The 22,271-nt window shown below is 45.6% G+C and overlaps 1 protein-coding gene across 1 annotated transcript; it reads left to right on the forward strand.

Moving 5' to 3' along the window:
• Positions 1-4,450: 4,450 nt before the first annotated feature.
• On the forward strand, positions 4,451-5,278 carry LOC309401260 (olfactory receptor 10G6-like; the record flags this gene model as incomplete). Its single annotated transcript, XM_081970323.1, has 1 exon — positions 4,451-5,278. One exon carries the CDS (start codon positions 4,451-4,453, stop codon positions 5,276-5,278), a length of 828 nt encoding a protein of 275 aa, XP_081826449.1.
• Between the last annotated feature and the right edge of the window lie 16,993 nt (positions 5,279-22,271).

The following is a 22,271-nucleotide window of genomic DNA, read 5'->3' on the forward strand; positions in this document are numbered from 1 at the left end:
GAACCACTGTTCTAAATTGTCAATTGGACTATGATTGGATCATGGGATGGACATGTGGGTGCTGGGCAGGGACTTGAACTTTCTTTTGGTGAGGAAAGCATGGAAACTTTCAGATTCAAGTTTTCCCCGATGTGCCAATATGACATCTCTAATAAAATGGAACTTTGAGGAAACTCAAGCTTTGGCATCTTCTTTCGTTAGGGATGTTACTTGAAACCCTGACACATGAATTTCCTTGTAGAGGAATGCGTTCTGGAGCATAATGATTTACTTATGGTGGTTTAGCATCGGTTTTTACAGCAACTAACTATAGGTAGCCCTCAGAGTAGAACCATCATGGCTATTCTACTATGCATTTTCTATTGTGGGAAAATGGGAGTGGGGATTGTAGGAGTGAGATGCGATGTAGCCATAACAAAATTCTTTCTAGAAAGCCAAGGTCATCCTTTGTCTTCGCATCTCTGCACCTGATATGTATAAAAAGAAATATATAATAATAATAATAATTAATAATTTATTAGATTTCTAGACCGCCCCCTCTCCCGGGAGGGACTCGGGGCGGTGTACAGGAATAAATTTAAAAACATACAAGCAATCATATACATAGCTAAAAATCAAATTAAACAACCCCTGTACGAATTTATAAAAATTAAAAACAGAACCCTAAAACCAATCCTAAAAATTTAGAAATAAAACTGAGGTGGGAAAGGTGGAATTAGGCCAAGCCGGCTAGCTGGAATAGGTGGGTTTTAAGTTTCTGACGGAAGGAGCGGAGATCCGTAGTCATTCTAATGTCGGGGGGAAGGTCATTCCAGAGGGTCGGGCCCATCACAGAGAAGGCCCTTCCCCTGGGCGTCGCCCGCTGGCACAGCCTAGTGGACGGCACCCGGAGGAGTCCCTCTCTGTGTGAGCGAATCGGTCGAAGGGATGTATGGGGCAGGATACGATCCCGTAAATAACTAGGTCCTGTGCCATGAAGCGCCTTAAAGATGATGGTCAACACCTTGAAATACACCCGAAAAGCCACAGGCAGCCAGTGCAGCCCGTGCAGGAGAGGTGTTACGTGGGAGTAGCTAAAGACTCCCGAGACTGCCTGCGCGGCCGCATTCTGAACCAGCTGCAGCCTTCGGGTGCATCTCAAGGGGAGCCCCATGTAGAGAGCATTACAGTAGTCTAACCGGGACGTCACAAGCGCATGAGTGACTGTGCGAAGGGCACTCCGGTCCAATAGGGGACGCAATTGGCGCACCAGGCGAACCTGGTGGAATGCCCCCCTGGCCACGGCTGTCACATGGTCATCCATGGACAGCCGGGTATCCAGAAGGACGCCCAAATTGCGTACCCGATCCACGGGGGCCAGACGTTCGCCCCCAATGGCCAGTGATGGAGTAAGCTGGTTGAACCGGGGCGCCGGTAGCCACAGCCACTCAGTCTTGGACGGGTTGAGCTTGTACAAATAGATAGATATAAGATGTATTGTACATACGTTAGTACATTAGTAGACTAATATGTATAAAGGAAGTATAAATACATATGTATGGACATAAGAGGTATTGTAGATAAATTAATATATTAATAGACTATTATGTATTATATGTCTGTGTGTGTGTGTGTGTGTGTTGTGTTTGTGCTGATAAATGAATAAAGGGAGACTAGTATAGATCTATTTCAAGCTATTTAGCGCTAGCTGATGAGCAACTAACAATAGGTAGCCCTCAGAGTAGAACCATCATGGCTATTCTACTATGCATTTTCTATTGTGGGAAAATGGGAGTGGGGATTGTAGGAGTGAGATGCGATGTAGCCATAACAACATTCTTTCTATAAAGCCAAGGTCATCCTTTGTCTTCCCACCTCTGCACCTGACTGGAACTGGATGGGTGGAACTGCCAGCATGGCAGTGGGAGATTGGACCATGTGATGGACTTGTGGGTGTGGGGGCAAGATCTTGAACTTTCAACCGGGTCGGGAAAACTGGGAAGCTTTCAGATTTGGATTTTCCCAGATGTGCCAACAAGGCTCTCTTAATAAATTGGAACTTTGAGCAATACTTTGCCTTGGACTCTGATTTACTTTTGGATGCTCTTTGGAACCCTGACCACCTGCCAATTTTGGACATACTGTACACATTGTCCTCAACTTACAACAGTTCATGTATTGACCATTCAAAGTTACAACGGCACTGACTTATGGCCGTTTTACATGGTTACACCTTTGATCATATGATCAAAATTCAGATGGTTCATATTTATGACCATCACTATGTCCCAAGGTGATACAATCCCCTTTTGCGACAAGCCAAGTCCACGGGGAAGCCAGGTTCCCTTAACAATAGGGTTACTTACTTATCCACTGCAGTGATTCACTTAACAACTAAGGCAAGAAAGGTCGTAAAATGGAGCAAAATGCACTAAATGAATATCTCACGTAACAACAGAAATGTTGGGCTCAACTGTGGTCGTAAGTTGAGGAGTGCCTGTCAAAATGGTCACCAATCAGCTCAGCCTCATGACCGACCCCTTTTTGCAGTGGTTGTTATGGGAATACTAAAGTCGTTAAGTGAACCCATGATTCCCCATGGGCCTGGCTTTGCTGAAAATCGGAAATCACTGCCAGCTTTCCGTAAAAACTATCATAAAACACTCGGATTGCTATAAACGGGTAGAGGATAATTAATTAGATCAATAACTAATTGTTCTCTTCAGTTATTCTACGTCTGAACTTTCAACCTAATCTATTGCTGAAAATAATTGTGCCCTAGTTGAATTTCTGGAGATCATATTTGCCTTTCTGCTAAGTTAGCAATATTCTAAAATAATACTCAATGGAATTTGATGGAACACTCGACGTCATTCCTCTCCCCAATGCTGGGTAATGAAGACATTGTGTTCAATAAACACACAACATTTAAAAGATGTCACGGGACAAATATAGCAATGTTGCAGCAGGATACATGAGTGTCTACTTCTCCATTCCAAACAGAGAGTCCATATCTTCAAAGAATCCATAATATCTCCATAATATACTGCATCTTCTGTAGATGAGAAAGGGAGAGAACATCTAATCCGAATGAAGGAGGAATCAATGAGACTTGCAGTATCTTACAAAACTAGAACACAAAAGCTGACCACAAGCCAACAATTCACAACAGCTGATCCCATTTTTGGAATTTGTGAAATCTTATTTTGTTATTCACGCCATTCATTCTCTCAGATATCATTTTGGAAAGTAACCTTAACATCTGTCACACACACACACACACATCAGCATTCTCAATTTGGTTGAAGATCTCCTGGCTACAACTGGAAAAAAAGGCAGTCTGCTTTTCATAAAATGCCCAAGAGCAATTGAACTGCATGTTATAAAACTAAAAATCAGAAACCACTGAGTAAATGGAATGGTCTCCTTGTTGTTATTAGTTGTGAAGTTGTCTCCGACCCATCACGACCCCATGGACAACGTTCCTCCAGGCCTTCCTGTCTTCTACCATCCTCTGGAGTCCATTGAAGCTCACGCTGACTGCTTCGGTGACTCCATCCAGCCACCTCATTCTCTGTCGTCCCCTTCTTCTTTTGCCCTCCATCTTTCCCAGCATTAGGCTCTTCTCTAGTGAGTCCTTCCTTCTCATTAGGCGGCCAAAGTATTTGAGTTTTATCTTCAGGATCTGGCCTTTTAAAGAGCAGTCGGGGTTGATCTCCTTTAGGACTGACCGGTTTGATCGCCTTGCAGTCCAAGGGACTCACAGGAGTCTTCTCCAGCATTCATGGTCTCCTTAGTATTGTGTTATGTCCAATGATTGATTGTTATGATTTATGATTGAAATGATTGGAATATCGCTTATTCGTATCTTCTGCAGACCATATCTAGTGGTATCCAACATTATGGTAAGGCAAATAGTAATAGATGCCAAATACTTTTTAAATTTGTAGATATTCAGGAGTGCCAAAGGGAATTTGCTAAATAAGTTTCACTTCAAGATGTTTTCCTAGAAGCATCTCTTTCTTAGTGAAAGGGCCTGCTCACAATTTTGGTAGATAGATGATAGAGAGATGTGAAATAAAAAGTAAAAATAATAGGACTCTGTCTAATACATTGAATATTGATTTAACATTTTTCTAAACATGTATTGTATGTAATGCCCCCATAACATATGACAGAAAGGGGATGATGTAACATTGTTTTACAGATCTGGGGGGCAAAATCACCACAGCATAGTAAGTGAATTCAAGTCCTACAAAATGCTCAGAACCGGTCAGGGATGTCTATCCAGTAGAAAATATCTCCAGACAACTGGCCTCTTAGAGTAGCTCAATCATCAAAGACATCAAGTATATAGAAGAATAACTGACACATGGAATGTCCAAATCAATCCGCTCCACATGACTTTATCCTTTCTGGATTTCCATATCCAGAAGGGTTCAAGCTACCCTTGCTGCTATTCTTCTCAATCATGTTTGCTCTCACCCTTACTGGAAATTCTCTCATTATCTTGGTGGTGATCTCTGACCTTCAGCTGCACAAGCCCATGTACTGGTTCCTCTGTCATCTCTCCGTCCTGGACATGGCCTTCTCAGCGGTGGTGGTCCCCAAAGTGATTGCAGGGTTCAGTTCCAGAGGGAGAGTCATTTCCTTTGCCGGTTGCGTTACACAGGTATTGTTTCTGAACTCTTTTGGATGTGCAGAATCTTTTCTTTACACCTTGATGGCTTATGACCGCTTCTTGGCCATTTGTAAACCACTCCACTATGTCAACATCATGAGTTGGAAGGTCTGTCTCATTCTCTCCTTGGGTACTATAATTGGAGGCAGCCTCAACTCTTCATTTCTGACGTCACTCACCTTTCATTTGCCTTATGGAGAGAGCAACTATGTTGACTATGTCTTCTGTGATGTGCCATCCATTCTGAAGCTGGCTTGTGTTGATGTAAAACTCAGTGAATTGATGATCATCGTTGACATGGGTTTCATTGCAATGACCTGCTTTGTCCTCATCCTGGCCTCTTATGTTTACATCGTTGCAGCCATTTTGAAAATTAGTAGCAGTGAAGGACGACACCGAGCTTTCTCTACGTGTACTGCCCATCTAACGGTGGTGTTCGTATACTACCTGCCTGTGTTTTATCGTTATTTGAGGCCAGATTCTCATGACTCCATGGATAGCGTGGTAAGCATGTTCTACACCACCATCACCCCTTTGTTGAACCCATTGATATATACACTTAGGAACAAGGAGATGAAAACTGCTCTGGTGAAGCTCTTTAGTGGGAATCCAGAATAGACCATATGAAGTACGTCTACCTTTTATGTTTTATAAAGAAACATGGTGCACTGCAGTGGTGGGTTTCAAATTTTTTAAAGAACTTCTTCTGTAGGTGTGGCCTGCTTTGCGGGAGTGGCTTGCTGGCCGTATGACCAGGTTGGAGTGGCTTGGCAGTCATGTGACTGGGTGGGCATGGCCAACTTGTAAAATGTGGTGAAACACTCACTTAACAACGCTCTTGCTTAGCAACCAAAATGTTGGCTCAGAAACTCTGGCATTTCAAGCACGCAAGTCTTAAAGCTGTCAAGTTACAAGACCCTTGCACCCCTAATCCTTTAGGAAAAAAAAAACCCAGGGGTGTTCAAACTTGACAGCTTTAAGACTTGTGGACTTCAGCTCCCAGAATTCCTCCTCCAGTCATGTTGGCTCAGGAACTCTGGCATTGAAGTGTGCAAGTCTTAAAGCTGTCAAGTTACAATAATAATAATAATAATAATAATAATTTGGATTTATTAGCCGCTCCCTTTCCAAGTAGGACTCGGGGCGGCGTACAATGGAGCATAAAACATGGAAGATAAATAACAGCACATAAACGTACATAAATACAAAACACACATATACGGAGGAGGTAACAAATTTCATCAGTTAAACAGTTAAAAATCAGCATTAAAATACCCCAATTGTAAAAACCCAATATGCAATTAAGAATTAATATTTAAAGACAATTTAAAAAAACAGTTAGGAGGAATAAGAGAAAAGTTACGATTGAGCCAGGCCAGATAATTGAAAGAGGTGGGTCTTCAGCTGTACACGGAAGGAGCGGAGATCGGAAGTGATCCTGATGTCACGGGGGAGGTCATTCCACAGGGCTGGGCCCATCACAGAGAAGGCTCTGCTCCTGGGTGTCGCCCCCCGGCACTGTTTGGCGGACGGCACCCGGAGAAGTCCCTCTCTGTGTGAGCGAATTGGTCGTAGGGATGTGTGGGGCAGGATGCGATCCTGCATATAACTAGGCCCTGTGCCATGAAGCGCTTTAAAGATCATAATCAAAACCTTGAAACGCACTCGGTAGACCACAGGAAGCCAGTGCAGCTCGCGCAGGAGAGGTGTTACAGGGGAGTATCTAGTCCTCCCCATAATCACCCGCGCGGCCGCATTCTGGACCAACTGTAGTCTCCGAGTGCATCTCAAGGGAAGCCCCATGTAGAGAGCATTGCAGTAATCCAGGCGAGACGTCACTAGCGCATGGGTGACTGTGCGTAGGGCATCCCGGTCCAATAAGGGGCGCAATTGGCGCATCAGGCGAACCTGATGGAACGCCCCCCTTGCCACGGCTGTTACATGATCATCCATGGACAGCCGGGCATCCAGGAGGACGCCCAAATTGCGCACCTGTTCCATGGGGGCTAGTTGGACGCCCCCGATGGCCAGAGATGGAAGCACCTGGTTGAACCGGGAGGCCGGAAGCCACAGCCACTCCGTCTTGGAAGGGTTGAGTTTTAGTCGGTTGCCATCCATCCAGACCCGTACGGCCTCCAGACACCGGGACATCATTTCGGCGGCCTCATTGGGGTGGTTCGGGGTGGAAATGTATAGCTGAGTATCATCAGCATACAGATGATATCCCACCCCAAAACCACGGATGATCTCGCCCAGCGGTTTCATATATGTGTTGAACAGGAGAGGCGAGAGCACCGATCCCTGTGGCACTCCACATGTGAGTGGCCTCCGGGTCGAACTCTGCTCCCCTGCCAACACACGTTGCGTCCGATCAGAGAGGTAGGAGCCAAACCACCGTAAAACGGTGCCCCTGACTCCTAGCCCCTCTAGCCGGTGCAACAGGATACCATGGTCGATGGTATCGAAAGCCGCCGAGAGATCTAATAGGACCAGGATAGAGGAACAACCCCTATCTCTGGCCCTCCAGAGATCATCAACCAATGCGACCAAGGCCGTCTCCGTGCTGTGCCCGGGTCGGAAGCCGGACTGGCGCGGGTCTAGATAATCATTTTCCTCCAGGTGACGTGGGAACTGCTGTACCACCACACTCTCTACAACCTTCGCTAAAAAAGGAAGGTTGGAGACTGGACGATAATTGACTAGGTCCGTTGGGTCCAGGGAAGGCTTCTTGAGCAGGGGCCTCACCACCGCCTCTTTCAAGGCGGCCGGAAGAGACCCCTCACCTAGCGAGGCGTTCACCAGGCCAAGGAGCCAGTCACGCGTAACCTCCCAGGATGCCAGTACAAGCCAGGAGGGACACGGGTCCAATAAACATGTGGTGGGTCGCAGACGTCCACGCAACCTGTCCAAATCCTCGATGGCAACCGAGTCAAACTCCTCCCAAAGCGGTCCCTCAAGACTCGCCACGGGCGTCTCTACTGAACCACTGAAAGGGGCCCATCCCGTCCGGATTTGAGCGACTTTGTCCTGTAGATATTTCCCAAACTCCTCTGCTCTGCCCTGTAGTGGGGCTTCCCGTGGGCTCTCAAACAAGAGAGAGCGGGTCACCCGAAACAGGGCGGCAGGGCGGTTATCTGCAGACGCAATAAGAGCGGCACAATGTTGACGTTTGGCCGCTCTTAATGCCACAAGGTAAGTCTTCAAATAGGCTCGTGCCTGTGCTCGGTCAAATTCGGAACGGGAGGATCTCCAACGACTCTCTAGGCGTCTCTTGTGGCGTTTCATCACCCTTAGCTCCTCGGTAAACCAAGGTGCCAGGGTGGTTCGTCGCCGCAGGAGAGGCCGCAAAGGCGCCACCCGGTCTAGGGCCCCGGTAGTCGCACTATTCCATGCGTCTACCAGGTCCTCCACTCGGGGGCGGGTCAGGTCCACAGGAGGTGGCCCAAGTTCCGTCTGGAACCTATCCGGTTCCATCAGGCGCTTGGGGCGGAACCATCTAATACCTTCCAGTTCCGCCTCCTCGCGGCGGGGGGTAGCACCAGGGAAGTCCAGCCGGAGAAGTGAGTGATCCGACCATGACAGGGGAATAATGTCTAGATCCCCTCTTCCCAGATCACTCGTCCACTGGCCAGAGACGAAAACAAGGTCCAGGGTGTGGCCTCCCTCGTGAGTAGGGCCCTGAATTAACTGGGTCAGGTCCATGGCTGTCATGGAAGCCATGAACTCCCGAACCCCCTCAGACTCTTCTCCCATCGACGGCAGATTAAAATCCCCCATCACTAAAAGTTTGGGGGTCTCAACCGCCACCGATGAGATCAGCTCAAGGAGTTCGGGCAGGGCCGCTGAAGTATAGCGAGGAGCCAGGTATACTATCAGCAGGCCCAACTGCCTCCCTGGGCCCCATCTCACGACGAGGGACTCACACCCGGATGTCTGCGGCACGGTGAACTCTCTCGGCTCTAAGTCTTCCCGGATAATCACTGCTACCCCGCCGCCCCTTCCCTGGGCCCGAGGCTGGTGAAATGCTCGATAACCTGGCGGGCACATTTCCACAAGGGGTAGACCTCCCTCGTGGCCCAACCAGGTCTCGGTTATTCCGGCGAGGTCCGGCTCCCCCTCCAAAATTAGATCGTGGATGAGGGGGGCCTTATTAACAACGGACCTCGCGTTGCATAACAGCAGTCTCAGGCCTTGGGTCTGTAGATCCTGACCACCTAGTATGCAGGGGTTGGTACAAACGACCGGGAATGACCAAAAACCCCGGTCTCCCAACCGACTACCCGCTCTTAAACTGTCCTCGCACCTGCCCCTCCCCACGACCGTTGGTATTAAGGAGCCCTGCACAGGAATGCTATCTTCCCTCTCCTCCCCCACTCCGCTCCCTCCTCTTTCGACCACACCTAGGTGCCTGGCTCTTCCATCCCTCCTAACCGGTTCCCCCCCCCCATCCCTACTACCCCTCCCCCCCCCATCCTTATAACCCCTTACAACTTTTAAAAAACATTTAATTAAAAAACCCCTTAACGTGCGCTTCCTCCACCTCTCTGGGTTAATGAACCCGTCCTCAAGGTGGGCCCTTGAAAGGGCAGGAGGCCATAGCTGCGAGAGGGGGGAATCTCGTAGCTGTAGTAGGTCTAGCCTCGTATATAACATGATTAGACAGGGCCAAGTTCGTCAAGTGGGAGCTGTAGATGTATCAGTGGCCACAGTTCCCATTAAGGGGATGGTCTTGGCAAGAAGATAGTCCAGGCAGGGGGATAGGCTGATGGAAATAGTCCATATCTGGATGTAAATGCTGGCTGATGGAAGTATGACAAGACCCTTGCACCCCTAACCCTTTAGAAGAAAAACCCCAGGGATGTTCAAACTTGACAGCTTTAAGACTTTAAGGTTTAGATAGGACTCTTAGAGGTGGGTGGGGTGATTGGTGAGCCAGCCAATCAGTGAGCGGTGGGCAGGGCAAGCGTGGTGTGGACGGGCAGGTGGGAGGGGGCTGGAACCGGTTCTAAACAGCACCGTAGATTTGTGGAACCTCTTCTATAGAAGAGGTTAGAACTGGCAGGAACCCACCCCTGGTGCATTGTCAAGTTTAAAGGTCTGTAGAGATTCTCAGTCATCCAGATCATAGTTGTCCCAAAGGTGGATTTTTTTTTAAGGAGGCAACGGGACTTTCTTGTTTTTTTTTCTTTTGAGGATGTTTTGCTTCTCATCCAAGAAGCTTCTTCAGGTCTGACACGACCGTGAGGAATTGAAGGATTTATGTTCCTTGCAGACAGCTGGTCATTGGCATCCTTTTAGATAGTCATTGAGGCCGCTTGGAGGTTTCCTCAGGGTCACCTGAGTAGTGCCCCATGGTTCCTGTAGTCTGCATTCCTACTCTCACACCATTCAAAAGGATATTCATCCCAAATTGTATAGCTAAAGGTCTGTAGAGATTCTCATCCAGTCCTCCATGGTTGTCCCAAAGGTCCTCTTTCAGGAGGCAACTGGTTTTTCTTTTGTCAAGTTTACACCATCATTTCAGGATGGAAATCTGAGGTGTTTTATGGATCTATTGAAAGTTTCTACTGACCACTCTTAAAAGTATGGATATAGCTAGTCAATTTTCATAGAAAGCCACAAGGAGCTCATGGGAAGTTTGGGGATGAGTCTTGCACTGTGTCCTACTTAATCTAGGAGTTAAAGATGATTTGCTTAGAGGTGTAAAGAATCAGTATCATAAGTTGGATCCCTGGTCCTTCCACCTGCAGGTGGTTTCAAGAGAAAGCTTGAGCAGATGCCCAGGAAAGCACCTGAGATGTAAGCAATTTTGAAGGAAGCCTACAGTTTAAAGAGCAACCATTCCCTTTAGATGCTGCTTTCTTCTTCTCCTAGAGAAGTTCTCATCCAACCAGACCTTGAAAAACAGTTGTTGACAAAGTTCTTTTTCAGCCAGCTTCTATGAGCTCTACGGTCTTTGACACAGAGGAAGAAGAATTCCATCAAATCAACCTCTCCACTGTGTCTCATTAGACTTTTCCTGCACTACTATCTGACATTCCACACTGTCTCCTACAAGGCATGTGTGAATAGCTTTCTACACATAGGGTTGGAAATACAAATAGAAATGAGCATTATTTCTTTAGCAAGGAAAATAAAGCAGGAAAGGTTAGCATGATTATTTAATTTATTTTATTATTTATTATTTTTTAATTCAATTTATAGGCCGCACCCTCTCCACCAAGGGACTCGGGGCGGCGTACAACTCAATATACAAATAAATGCCAATCAAAACATTGTACAATTCATAAATAAATAAATAATCATAAGTTTAAAACAACACAATAAAATTTAAAACGATTAAAATACCCAAAAAATCAGTTAATTTAAATTTAAAATTGTCCAGGGGGGATTAGAAAATGTAGTTGTAATTTAAGCCAGGCCAGCTAGTTGGAACAGGTGGGTCTTAAGTTTCGTGCGGAAGGAGCGGAGATCGGTAGTTGTCCTAATGTCGGGGGGGAGGTCATTCCAGAGGGCTGCGCCCATCACAGAGAAGGCCCTTCCCCTCTGCGCCGCCCTCTGGCATTGCTTAGTGGACGGCACCTGGAGGAGTCCCTCTCTGTGAGAGCGGATTGGTCGCAGGGATGTATGGGGCAGGATACGATCCCGCAAATAACTAGGTCCCGTGCCATGGAGCGCTTTAAAGATGGTGATCAACACCTTGAAACGCACCCGGAAGGCCACAGGAAGCCAGTGCAGCTTGCGCAGGAGAGGTGTCACATGGGAGTACCTCGTACTCCCCATAACTGCCCACGCGGCGCCGTTCTGGACCAACTGCAGTCTCCGGGTGCATCTCAAGGGAAGCCCCATGTAGAGAGCATTACAGTAATCCAGACGGGACGTCACCAGTGCATGAGTGACTGTGCGAAGGGCATCCCGGTCCAATAGGGGGTGCAATTGGCACACCAGGCGAACCTGGTGGAACGCCCCCCTTGCCACGGCTGCCACTTGGTCATCCATAGACAGCCGGGCATCTAAAGAGGAAAACATGTTCTTATTTGGGGTATCACTTCCGGAATTTGTGCTTGTGAAGAAAAAAATAAAACTTTGATCATTGTTTTGTTGATTAGAAATATTTGATGTTATGGAAATGGCTAGTTATATATTAATGTGTAAAAGCAAAACATTGAGGTTGATTTATCTTGTACTGTGCTAGGAAGTAATGTCACCTTTTCGTTCTTTTTCTCTTTCCCCTTGTGTCTCACACACCCTTTTCCCCATTCTTTTTCCCTCCCTTAATTATCTATATTCTTTTCTTCTTTCTATTTTATCTAATAAAAAAAATAAAAATGATAAAGCAAAAAAACCCACATTTTTTTAGATTTTAAAAAACACAATTAATATTCAGATTTATGTTATCTTTCCATCTCTGTTCCAACCTGCCTTCCATCGAAAACCTATATAGTGCAGGGACATGCAGTCAGGGGAGGCAGGGGAGGCAGGGCCTCACCTCTCTTCATGAAATAATAGTATATAATATTATATACTATATATATATATATAATATTATATACATTCGTCCGGCCGCGCCCGGGAGCTGCGGAGGCAGAAATGTTGTCGGCGCTCCCGGATGACGAAGCCACGAAAGCGACTGGGGGAAGGTTCTTGTTGTTCCCCAGTTGCTTTCGTTGCTTCGTCATCTGGGAGCGCCGACAACATTTTTGCCTCTGCAACTCCTGGGCGCGGCCAGACGGATGTTGCCAGAGCACCACCAAGGCGGTCCAGGTGGACGAAAAAGCGAGCGATCGAGGGATGGAGAATCAGGCAGCCTGATCCTCGGTCACTCGCCCACCGGACTGCCTCGGCGCCACTCTGGCTACCTCCGTCCGTCCACGCTCGCGAGCTGCGGAAGCAGAAATGTTGTCAGCGCTCCCGGATGACGAAGCCACGAAAGCGACTGGGGAACGATGAGAACCTTCCTGCCTCTGCTGGATTTCACGCACTCCTCGCGACTCCAATATCAGTCGCAAGGAGCGCGCAAAGTCCAGCAGAGGCAGGAAGGTTCTCGGCATTCCCCAGTCGCTTTCGAGGACTGCGGAGCGCGAGCCGGCAGAGCACACTCAGGAAGACGGGGAATGGGATCACGTGTGCTGGAAGCTTAGGCAGCCTCAGCCTCCAGCACACATGGTCCCATTCCCCGCCTTCCTGATGACGTCACCAGCCTCACCAACCATAAACCTCACCGCACGTCACTGATATACTGCACAAGTCAAAAAGAGGGGTGTGAAAATATTTACAGACCCCTCAATCCTGGACATAAATTGTTTCAACTCCTACCCTCCAAACGACGCTATAGAGCACTGCACACCAAGAACAACTAGACACAAGGACAGTTTTTTCTCCAAACGCCATCATTATGCTAAACAAATAATTCCATCAACACTGTCAAACTGTTTACTAAGTCTGCATTACTATTACTATTAATCTTCTCATTGTTCCTACCAACCATCTCCTCTCACTTATGACTGTATTGCTGAAACTCTGTTGCTTGTATCCTTACGATTGATATTGATATTGATTGTTTCCTGATTGCTTATTTGTACCCTATGACGATCATTAAGTGTTGTACCTTATGATTCTTTTTATGTACCCTGAGAGCACATGCACTAAAGACAAATTCCTTGTGTCCAATCACACTTGGCCAATAAAGAATTCTATTCTATTCTATTCTATTCTATTCTATTCTATTCCACTCTATTCTATTCTATTCTGTTCTGTTCTCTTCTGTTCTCTTCTGTTCTGTTCTATTCTATTCTGTTCTGTTCTATTCTATTCTATTCGATTGAATTCCTTCCTATTTTATGAGTCTGCTGAAATTTTCTATTGAGCACTTTTAAAGTATGGTGTAAGCGTTCCAAATATCATGCAGAATTAAATCAGGGTCCAAGTCAGAGCTATCCTTAAAGTTCCAATTTAATAAGACAGACATGTTGGCATTGAACTGTGCAATATTTCTTAGGATATTTCATTCTTCTAGGAGAGGGATAGGTGCTAACTTCCTACAATACGTCACCCATTTCCATCCTTGGTTTGATATTTTCTTTACGCTGAGTTCTTGGCTTGGGCGGTTGACACTCTACAGCAGGGGTGTCAAATCGGTGTCAGCGCTCCAAATATCATGCAGAATTAAATCAGAGTCCAAGTCAGAGCTATCCTTAAAGTTCCAATTCAATAAGACAGGCATGTTGGCACATCGGTGGAAATCCCAAATCTGAAAACTTCCTGGGATTCCACCCAGTTGAAAGTTCATGATCTTTTCCCCACACCCATAAATCCATCAAATGATCTAATCTTCTTCTTCCACGCTGGCATCTCCACCCAGCTGGTTCCGGTCAGGTGCAGAGGTGCAGAGACAAAAGATGACCTTGGGCTTCTAGAAAGAATGACAACAACACATTCCACAATTCTACTCCTTTCTATTCCCCCCTCCCAATTACTACACTAATGAAACAGCATAGGAAAATAATAAGAAAGTGTGGCAGGCCAAAGACTCTTAAAGGAACATAACTACAGGACTGACAGATGGATATATGTGGTCAATTTGCACAGAAAGCCAAAGAAGCTGATTAGATATATGAGCATCAGCAGGTTGTTTGAAATCACACAGTCTGCTATCTGTAATCACTTCTTTGTTAATTTGGCCAAGAACAGAGGGGAGAATGACTTGTAAAGAAGCAGAGCCACAAGGTGGACCAATGTTCCTCCTAGCTATCTGTGGTTGCATCTGAACAGATGCTCAGGAAAGCATCTGAGATGGAAGTAATGCTGAAGTAAACCTCAGGTTTTGCCGCACTCATTCCCATCTGATGTCACCTGCCATGTCTCTTGTAGAAGTCCTCATCCAGCCAGAGCTTGGTTAAAGAAGGTCATGAGGTCCTTGTTCAGCCAACCTCAGTTACCGTATTTTTCGGGGTATAAGACGTGCCAGAGTATAAAACGAACCCAGATTTTGAAGAGGTAATTAAAAAAAAAGTTTTTTTAGCACAGAACTTTGGACACAATATTATTTTATTTTATTTATTTTATTTATTATTCGTATTTATAGACCGCCCCCTCTCCCGAAAGGGACTCGGGGCGGTGTACAGTCACTAAAATGCGTTATAAAATACATACATAAAACAGTTAAATAATTAAATACGTAGGTGGAGGAGGTTACAAGACTGTATGTAGAATAATAAATATAATACATTAAAAACTCTAATAACCCAAGAGTTAAAATATTACCCAAAATTACCCATTAAAATATATCCATCGGGAGGTAAAAACTAAGAATGTGCCAGGCCAGCTAATCGAAACAGGTGAGTCTTTAATTTTTGACGGAAGGAACGGAAGTCAGTGGTAGTTCTAATGTCGGGGGGGAGGTCATTCCAGAGGGTTGGGCCCATCACAGAGAAGGTCCTACCCCTAGGCGTCGCTCGCTGGCACTGCCTAGTGGACGGCACCAGTAGTAGTCCCTCCCTGTGAGAGCGGATTGGTCTTAGGGATGTGTGCGGGAGGATACGATTCCGCAGGTAACTGGGTCCTGTGCCATGGAGCGCTTTAAAGATGGTAATCAATACCTTGAAACGCACCCGAAAAACCACAGGCAGCCAGTGCAGCTCGCGTAGGAGAGGTGTCACGTGGGAGTATCTTGAGCTCCCCATAATCACCCGCGCGGCTGCGTTCTGGACTAGCTGTAGTCTTCGGATGCGTCCCAAGGGAAGCCCCATGTAGAGGGCATTGCAGTAGTCCAGGCGAGACGTCACCAGCGCATGAGTGACCGTGCGTAGGGCATCCCGGTCCAGTAGGGGGCGCAATTGACGCACCAGGCGAACCTGGTGGAACGCCCCCCTTGCCACGGCTGCCACATGGTCATCCATAGACAGCCGGGCATCTAGGAGGACGCCCAAATTGCGCGCCCGCTCCACAGGGGGGAGTTGTTCACCCCCTATGGCCAGCGATGGAGTTAGCTGGCTGAACCGGGGTGCCGGTAGCCACAGCCACTCAGTCTTGGAGGGGTTGAGTTTGAGTCTGTTGTCCCCCATCCAGACCCCGACGGCTTCCAAACACCGGGACATAACTTCGACAGCCTCGTTGGGGTGGTTTGGGGTTGAGATGTACAGCTGCGTATCATCAGCGTACAGATGGTATTCAACCCCAAAACCACGGATGATCTCCCCCAGCGGCTTCACATATGCGTTGAACAGGAGGGGCGAGAGGACCGACCCCTGCGGCACCCCACAAGAGAGTGGCCTCAGGGTCGACCTCTGCCCCCCTGTCAACACACATTGCGTCCGGTCAGAGAGGTAGGAGCCGAACCACCGTAGAACGGTGCCTCCGACTCCCATCCCCCCCAGCCGGCGCAATAGGATACCATGGTCGATGGTATCAAAAGCCGCTGAGAGGTCTAATAGGACCAGGATAAAGGAACAACCTCTATCTCTGGCCCTCCAGAGATCATCAACCAACGCGACCAAGGCTGTCTCCGTGCTGTGCCTGGGTCGGAAACCGGACTGGCGTGAGTCTAGATATTCGGATTCGTCGAGGTGTCGCGGAAATTGCTGCGCCACCACATTCTCAACAACCTTCGCCAAAAAGGGAAGGTTGGAGACTGGATGGTAATTAGCTAGTTCCGTTGGGTCCAGTGAAGGCTTCTTGAGCAGGGGCCTCACCACCGCCTCTTTCAAGGCGGTTGGCAAGGATCCCTCACCCAACGAAGCGTTCACCAGGCCCAGAAGCCAGCCTCGTGTCGTCTCCCAGGATGCCAGTACCAGCCAGGAGGGACACGGGTCCATTGAACATGTGGTGGGTCGCAGCCGTCCACGTAACCTGTCCAAATCCTCGGGGGCAACAGAGTCAAACTCCTCCCAGAGTGGTCTCACAAGACTCGCTGTTGACGGCTCGTCCGGTCCACTGAAAGGGGCCCATCCCCCACTGAATTAGACAAATGGGAAAAATTTTGGGGAACAAACTTAAAAATGACACTCTCCGTTGCATATAAGGAAAACCAGTATAAAATGTTTTATAGATGGCATCTAGCACCAACAAGGTTAGCCAAAATATCGGCAAATACATCCCCAAAATGTTGGAAATGCGAATCAATACATTTATTTGTTTGTTTGTTTGTTTGTTTGTTTGTTTGTTTGTTTGTTTGTTTGTTCGTTCGTTCGTTCGTTCGTTCGTTCGTTCGTTCATTCATTCATTCATTCATTCATTCATTCATTCATTCATTCATTTATTTATTTATTTATTTATTTATTTATTTATTTATTTATTTATTTATTTATTGGATTTGTCCCCCAAGGGGACTCGGGGCGGTGTACAGACAGAATAAAAAACATTATATACAACAATTACAAAACCCCATAAAAACAGATTAAACACAGGTCTGTACAATAGTGCAAAAATTAATTAATGATTAAAACCAAATTAAAATACCCCAAAATTTAAAATAACCAGCCAGGAAAGTCAAGGGATTAGATCATGATTGTGATTGGGCCAGGCCAGCTAATTGGAATACATGGAACATACTATCATCTATGGTGGACCTGTGAGGAGGCTAAAAAGTTTTGGAAAAAGATCCAAAAGTGGCTGGAGGCAATAACGGGATTTAAAATAAATTGGAAACCGGGAATTTTCTTATTAGGATTTCTGCCTACAAAATACAAAAAAGAAATCCAGTACTTAATATTTCATATAATAACGGCGGCAAGGATTGCCTATGCCCAGAAATGGAAAAACAAGCTAACCCCAAGCGAAGAGGAAATAATAAGAAAGGTGATGGACTTTGCAGAAATGGACAAATTAACTAAAGAAATCCAGGGAAAAGAAGAATCAGAATTCTATCAGATATGGGATAAATGGTATAGGTGGATGGAGGAAAGAAATAGGAATCCTAGGCGATAAATAAACAGAATGTGGTAGCTCTCATAGATGGTTGTCGGTGTTAAAATGTTTATCCATTGAACAATATAAATATGAATGATTTTTGATAAAAGTACTTTCAAACAAATGTAGCTAAAGGAGAATGTGGGTATCGTCTTTGATTTAAAATGCACAGTTTAATGTGAATGAAGTATAAAGAATGATTGTAGTAATGCACGGAACTCAAATGTAACCAATTGACATGCTAGCTGGCAGTTGTATTGAAGAGTGTTTTGTGTGTGTGTTATTCGTCAAAAAATAAAAATAAAAATAAAAAAAGTTTTTGCACTCTGCAGACTTCCCAAACCCTCTGCACACCTCATTTTTTTGTGAAAAACAAGGCATGCAGAGAGTTGAGAGGCCAGCAAAGTGCTCCTGGGGGCCTGGGGGGGGGGTGAAAATGAGCAAAAGAATGGGCTCGGTTTTTTGCAAAAAAACAGGGCATGCATAGGCTTCGGGAGGCTTGTAGAGTGCTCCTGTTGGGAGGGGGGCAGAAATGAGCAAAAAGGGTCCTGTTTTAGCTTGTTTTTGCCCTCCCCTGCTTCCAGAAGCACTTTGTAGGCCTCCCAAACCCTCTGCTCATCCATTTTTGTGAAGGGCGCGGGGTTTTAGGAGGACAAAAATGCTGTATTCAGTATAAGACACACCCAGATTTTCACCCTCTTTTTGGGGGGGAATCTTTTTTTTAAAGTTTTTTTTTATTTTCAAAACAAACACAACACACAAAATCTTCCTTCTTTACATACTGTAGAAAGTGTATCAGTTGGTTATAAAAGACTTCCGTGCATCTCTTCCACAGTTATCAATCATAATTCATATTAACTCAAGTATTTTAACTCAGATATTTATACATGTTACCGTCATCATACCTCCATTTTCATTGGACTATAATTGTTTAAACATCCTTCATTATAAAATAGACCAAGATTTAATACATAACCACATACTGGCATTTCATTTACTATTTCTAAAATCCTCCAATGACACTGAGTCCTTATGTCTTATTCTAGCTAAACATCCATAATATTTAATAACAAAGTATTCTAATCCTCTTTTCAAATCACTGTTTATAATTTAAATCCCATTTCCTTATGTTGTGCGTGTGTGTATGTGTATGTGCGTGTGTGTATGTATGTATATGTATATGTATATGTATATGTATATGTATATGTATATGTATATGTATATATGTATTTGTGTTGCAACCCCTGGTATGCCTAAATATGGGAGGAAGGTCACTACTCCCTCTTTCTGTCCTTCGGCTCATCACAGAAGACCATGCAGGCAGAAAACCATATTTTTATTTTTAATGTTGCCTTTTTATATTTGTATTGTATTTGTACTGATAAATAAATAAAGGGAGACTAGTATAGATCTATTTCGAGCTAATTAGCTCTCATCAGCTAGCCATACCCTTCCTGGGATTTGAACCTGGGCTGTATTATATCTTAGGCAAGAGTCTTAGCCTTATGTTGACAGAAAGAGGGAGTAGTGACCTTCCTCCCATATTTAGGCATACCAGGGGTTGTAACACAAATACATACCTATTTCCCTGGCTCAACTGATAAGGAAGTGAGCCCGTGGCTTAGTGGCTAAGCCTCCTGCCTAAGATATATACAGCCCGGGTTCAAATCCCAGTAAGGGTATGGCTAGCTGATGAGAGCTAATTAGCTCGAAATAGATCTATCCTAGTCTCCCTTTATTTATTTATCAGTACAATTACAACACAAATATATATATATTTCCCGTGTAAGGTTGAGATTGTCTTTGCAACGTTTCGGCAGGATCTCACCTGCCATCTTCAAGCTTGGGCTTAAAATGGGAACGGAGCTGCCGTCTTTCTATAAGTCTTGGTGGGAGGGGGTGGGGTGCTGGCTTTGTTTCAGTAAGTGGAATGATTGGTTGTGTGGTTGTATCATGATTGGTAGATTGGTGCTGATTGGTGCAGGCTGTGTGTGCATTGTTGTTTTGTATTGTAACGGCTTGGGTGGTGGGTGGTGTTCGTTTGTTGGCTAGGGCTGGTTTCCAGATGTTTGGTAGGCGGGAGGTATCATCACGTTTATTCATGTTGTGGGGGTGTTTCTCTATTTCGATGGCTTCCATAATTATTCTCTTGTGGAGGTGTTCTGTTTTGGAGATTAACCTGGCTCCTTCAAAGTTGATTTCATGTCCTGTAGCTTTTATGTGCTGGAAAAGGGAGGAAGTTTTTTCTTTTTTTCTTACTGCATTCTTGTGTTCTGCGATGCGTGCATTTATTCTTCTGTTTGTTTGTCCTATGTATATTGCTGGGCAGATTTTGCATGGTATTTTGTAGACTCCTTGGTTTTCTAGCTGGATTTTGTCTTTGGGGTTTCTTAAGATGTTGGCTATTTTTTGGTCAGTGGTGAAGGCTGTCCTGATATTGTGCTTGTGGAGAATTTTGCTGATTTTATCTGTGGTGCCTTTGATGTAAGGGAGGAGGGCGATGCCATTGTCCTGTTCTGTATCTTGGTTTTTTAGGGGAGTCTCCTTTTGGATTAGGTTGGTGATTGTTTTTCTTTGGAATCCATTGGAGATTAATACATTTGTGAGTTTGTGTAATTCAGTTTTCAGGTGGTCTTTGTCGGCTAGGCGTTTGGTTCTGGGGATGAGGGTCTTGGCTACAGAGTTGATCTGTGCAGGGTGGTGATGGGATTGTGCATTTAAGTAGCGGTTGGTGTGTGTTTTTTTCTGGTAGATGGTGTGTCCTAGGGAGCCATTGGGTTTTTTGTAGATTAGGACACCCAGAAAGGGAAGTTGGTTGTTTGCTTCTATTTCCATGGTGAATTGTATTTTGGGGTGTAGGCTGTTGAGATGTGTGAGGAAGTTGTCCAGTTTTTCTTTTCTGTGTGGCCAAATCATGAAAGTGTCATCAACATATCTAAGCCAGAGTTTGGGTTTGTGTTCAGATTTGTCTAAGGCGTTGGTTTCAAAATGTTCCATGTATAAGTTTGCAATGACAGGTGAGAGGGGTGATCCCATGGGTGCTCCTTCTATCTGTTTGTATCTTTGTCCATTATGGATGAAGTATGTGTTGGTTAGGCAGTGGTTGATAGACAAAGATACACAAAGAAGGAACACCACTCAGACACATAGTCAGCTCCATAGGCTCACCTCTACAGAATCTTGCCAAATTCCTCGCCAAACAACTCCAACACTACGCAGAATCCATTACCTCACACGTACAAAACTCACTCCACTTCATAGAAACAATAAAGAAACAAAACTTACAACCCAGCGACCTACTTGTGAGTTTCGATGTCATATCCCTCTTCACCCGTGCCTATAGAAGAAGCCTTGACAGCCATCTAGAAAAAACACAACCCCCCCTAAACACATCCTGGACCTGACCAACCACTGCCTAACCAACACATACTTCTTGGAAGTGCCAATAACCTTCCTGCCTCTGCTGTACTTTGCGCGCTCCTTGAGACTGCAATAGACGTCCAGAAGTGGCAGGGGCTTGACGACGTTGCCACAGCTGCCATACGCGGACAGACGGAAGTAGCCAGAGTGGTGCCGAGGCAGTCCGGCAGATGAGCGACCAAGGATCAGGCTGCCTGATCCTCCATCACTCGCTCGCTTGCTCTTTCATCCGCCCGGACCCCTCAGCGCCACTCTTGGTTACCTTCATCCGGCCGCGCCCAGCAGTGACGTCGGCGACGTCATCAAGACGAAGTGGCTTGGAGGCGAAGTGCTTTTAAGTGCTTTTCTGTGTATCTGGTGTTTAGGTAGATAGCCGGATGTCCTAAACATCAGAAGCACAGAAAAGCACTGAAAAGCAGCTGCTGTTGTGGATCGCAGAGCGTGAGCCGGCGGAGCGTGCTCAGGAAGGTGGGGAATGGGCTGCCTCAGCCTCCAGCACACGTGATCCCATTCCAAGCCTTCCTGAGTGCGCTCCGCCGGCTCGCGCTCCTCAATCCCCAACAGCAGCTGCTTTTTAGTGCTTTTCTGTGCGTTTGGCGTTTAGGTAGATAGCCGGATGTCCTAAATGCCAGATGCACTGAAAAGCAGCTGCTGTTGAGGATCGCGGAGTGCGAGCCGGCGGAGCGCACTCAGGAAGGCGGGGAATGGGATCACGTGTGCTGGAGGATGAGGCAGCCCATTTCCCACCTTCCTGAGCGCGCTCCGCCGGCTCGCTTGTATTTGTGCTGATAAATAAATAAATGGCATACCAGGGGTTCTAACACAAATACATACACACATACATACATACATACATACATACATACATACACGTTATTATCATTATCCCTCCTTTATTTGACTATATCCTGCATCATATCATTTCCCCCCCTAATAATCAAGACTTAACTGAATCTAACTTAATTCTTTTTTTAATTAACCTTTATATATAATATTCTTTATATATATTAACCTTTATATATAATATATATATATATTCTAATCTTCCTTTCATGGGTACCATTTCATGGGTACCATTCAATATTCATATCCAGTTATTACTTATCATAACACTACACATTGTATACATTATTATCATTATCAATTATTTTTTGGGGGGGAATCTTATACTCCAAAAAATATGGTAGCTTTTCTCACTTGGACACAGAAGAGGATGAATGCCAACAAATGATCATGTCCACCATATCACTTCAGGTGATGTGATATTTCTATCTCTTCCTACACC

Source organism: Natrix helvetica (genome assembly GCF_964273705.1).
Source record: "Natrix helvetica genome assembly, chromosome: Z".
Taxonomy (NCBI): Eukaryota; Metazoa; Chordata; class Lepidosauria; order Squamata; family Natricidae; genus Natrix; species Natrix helvetica.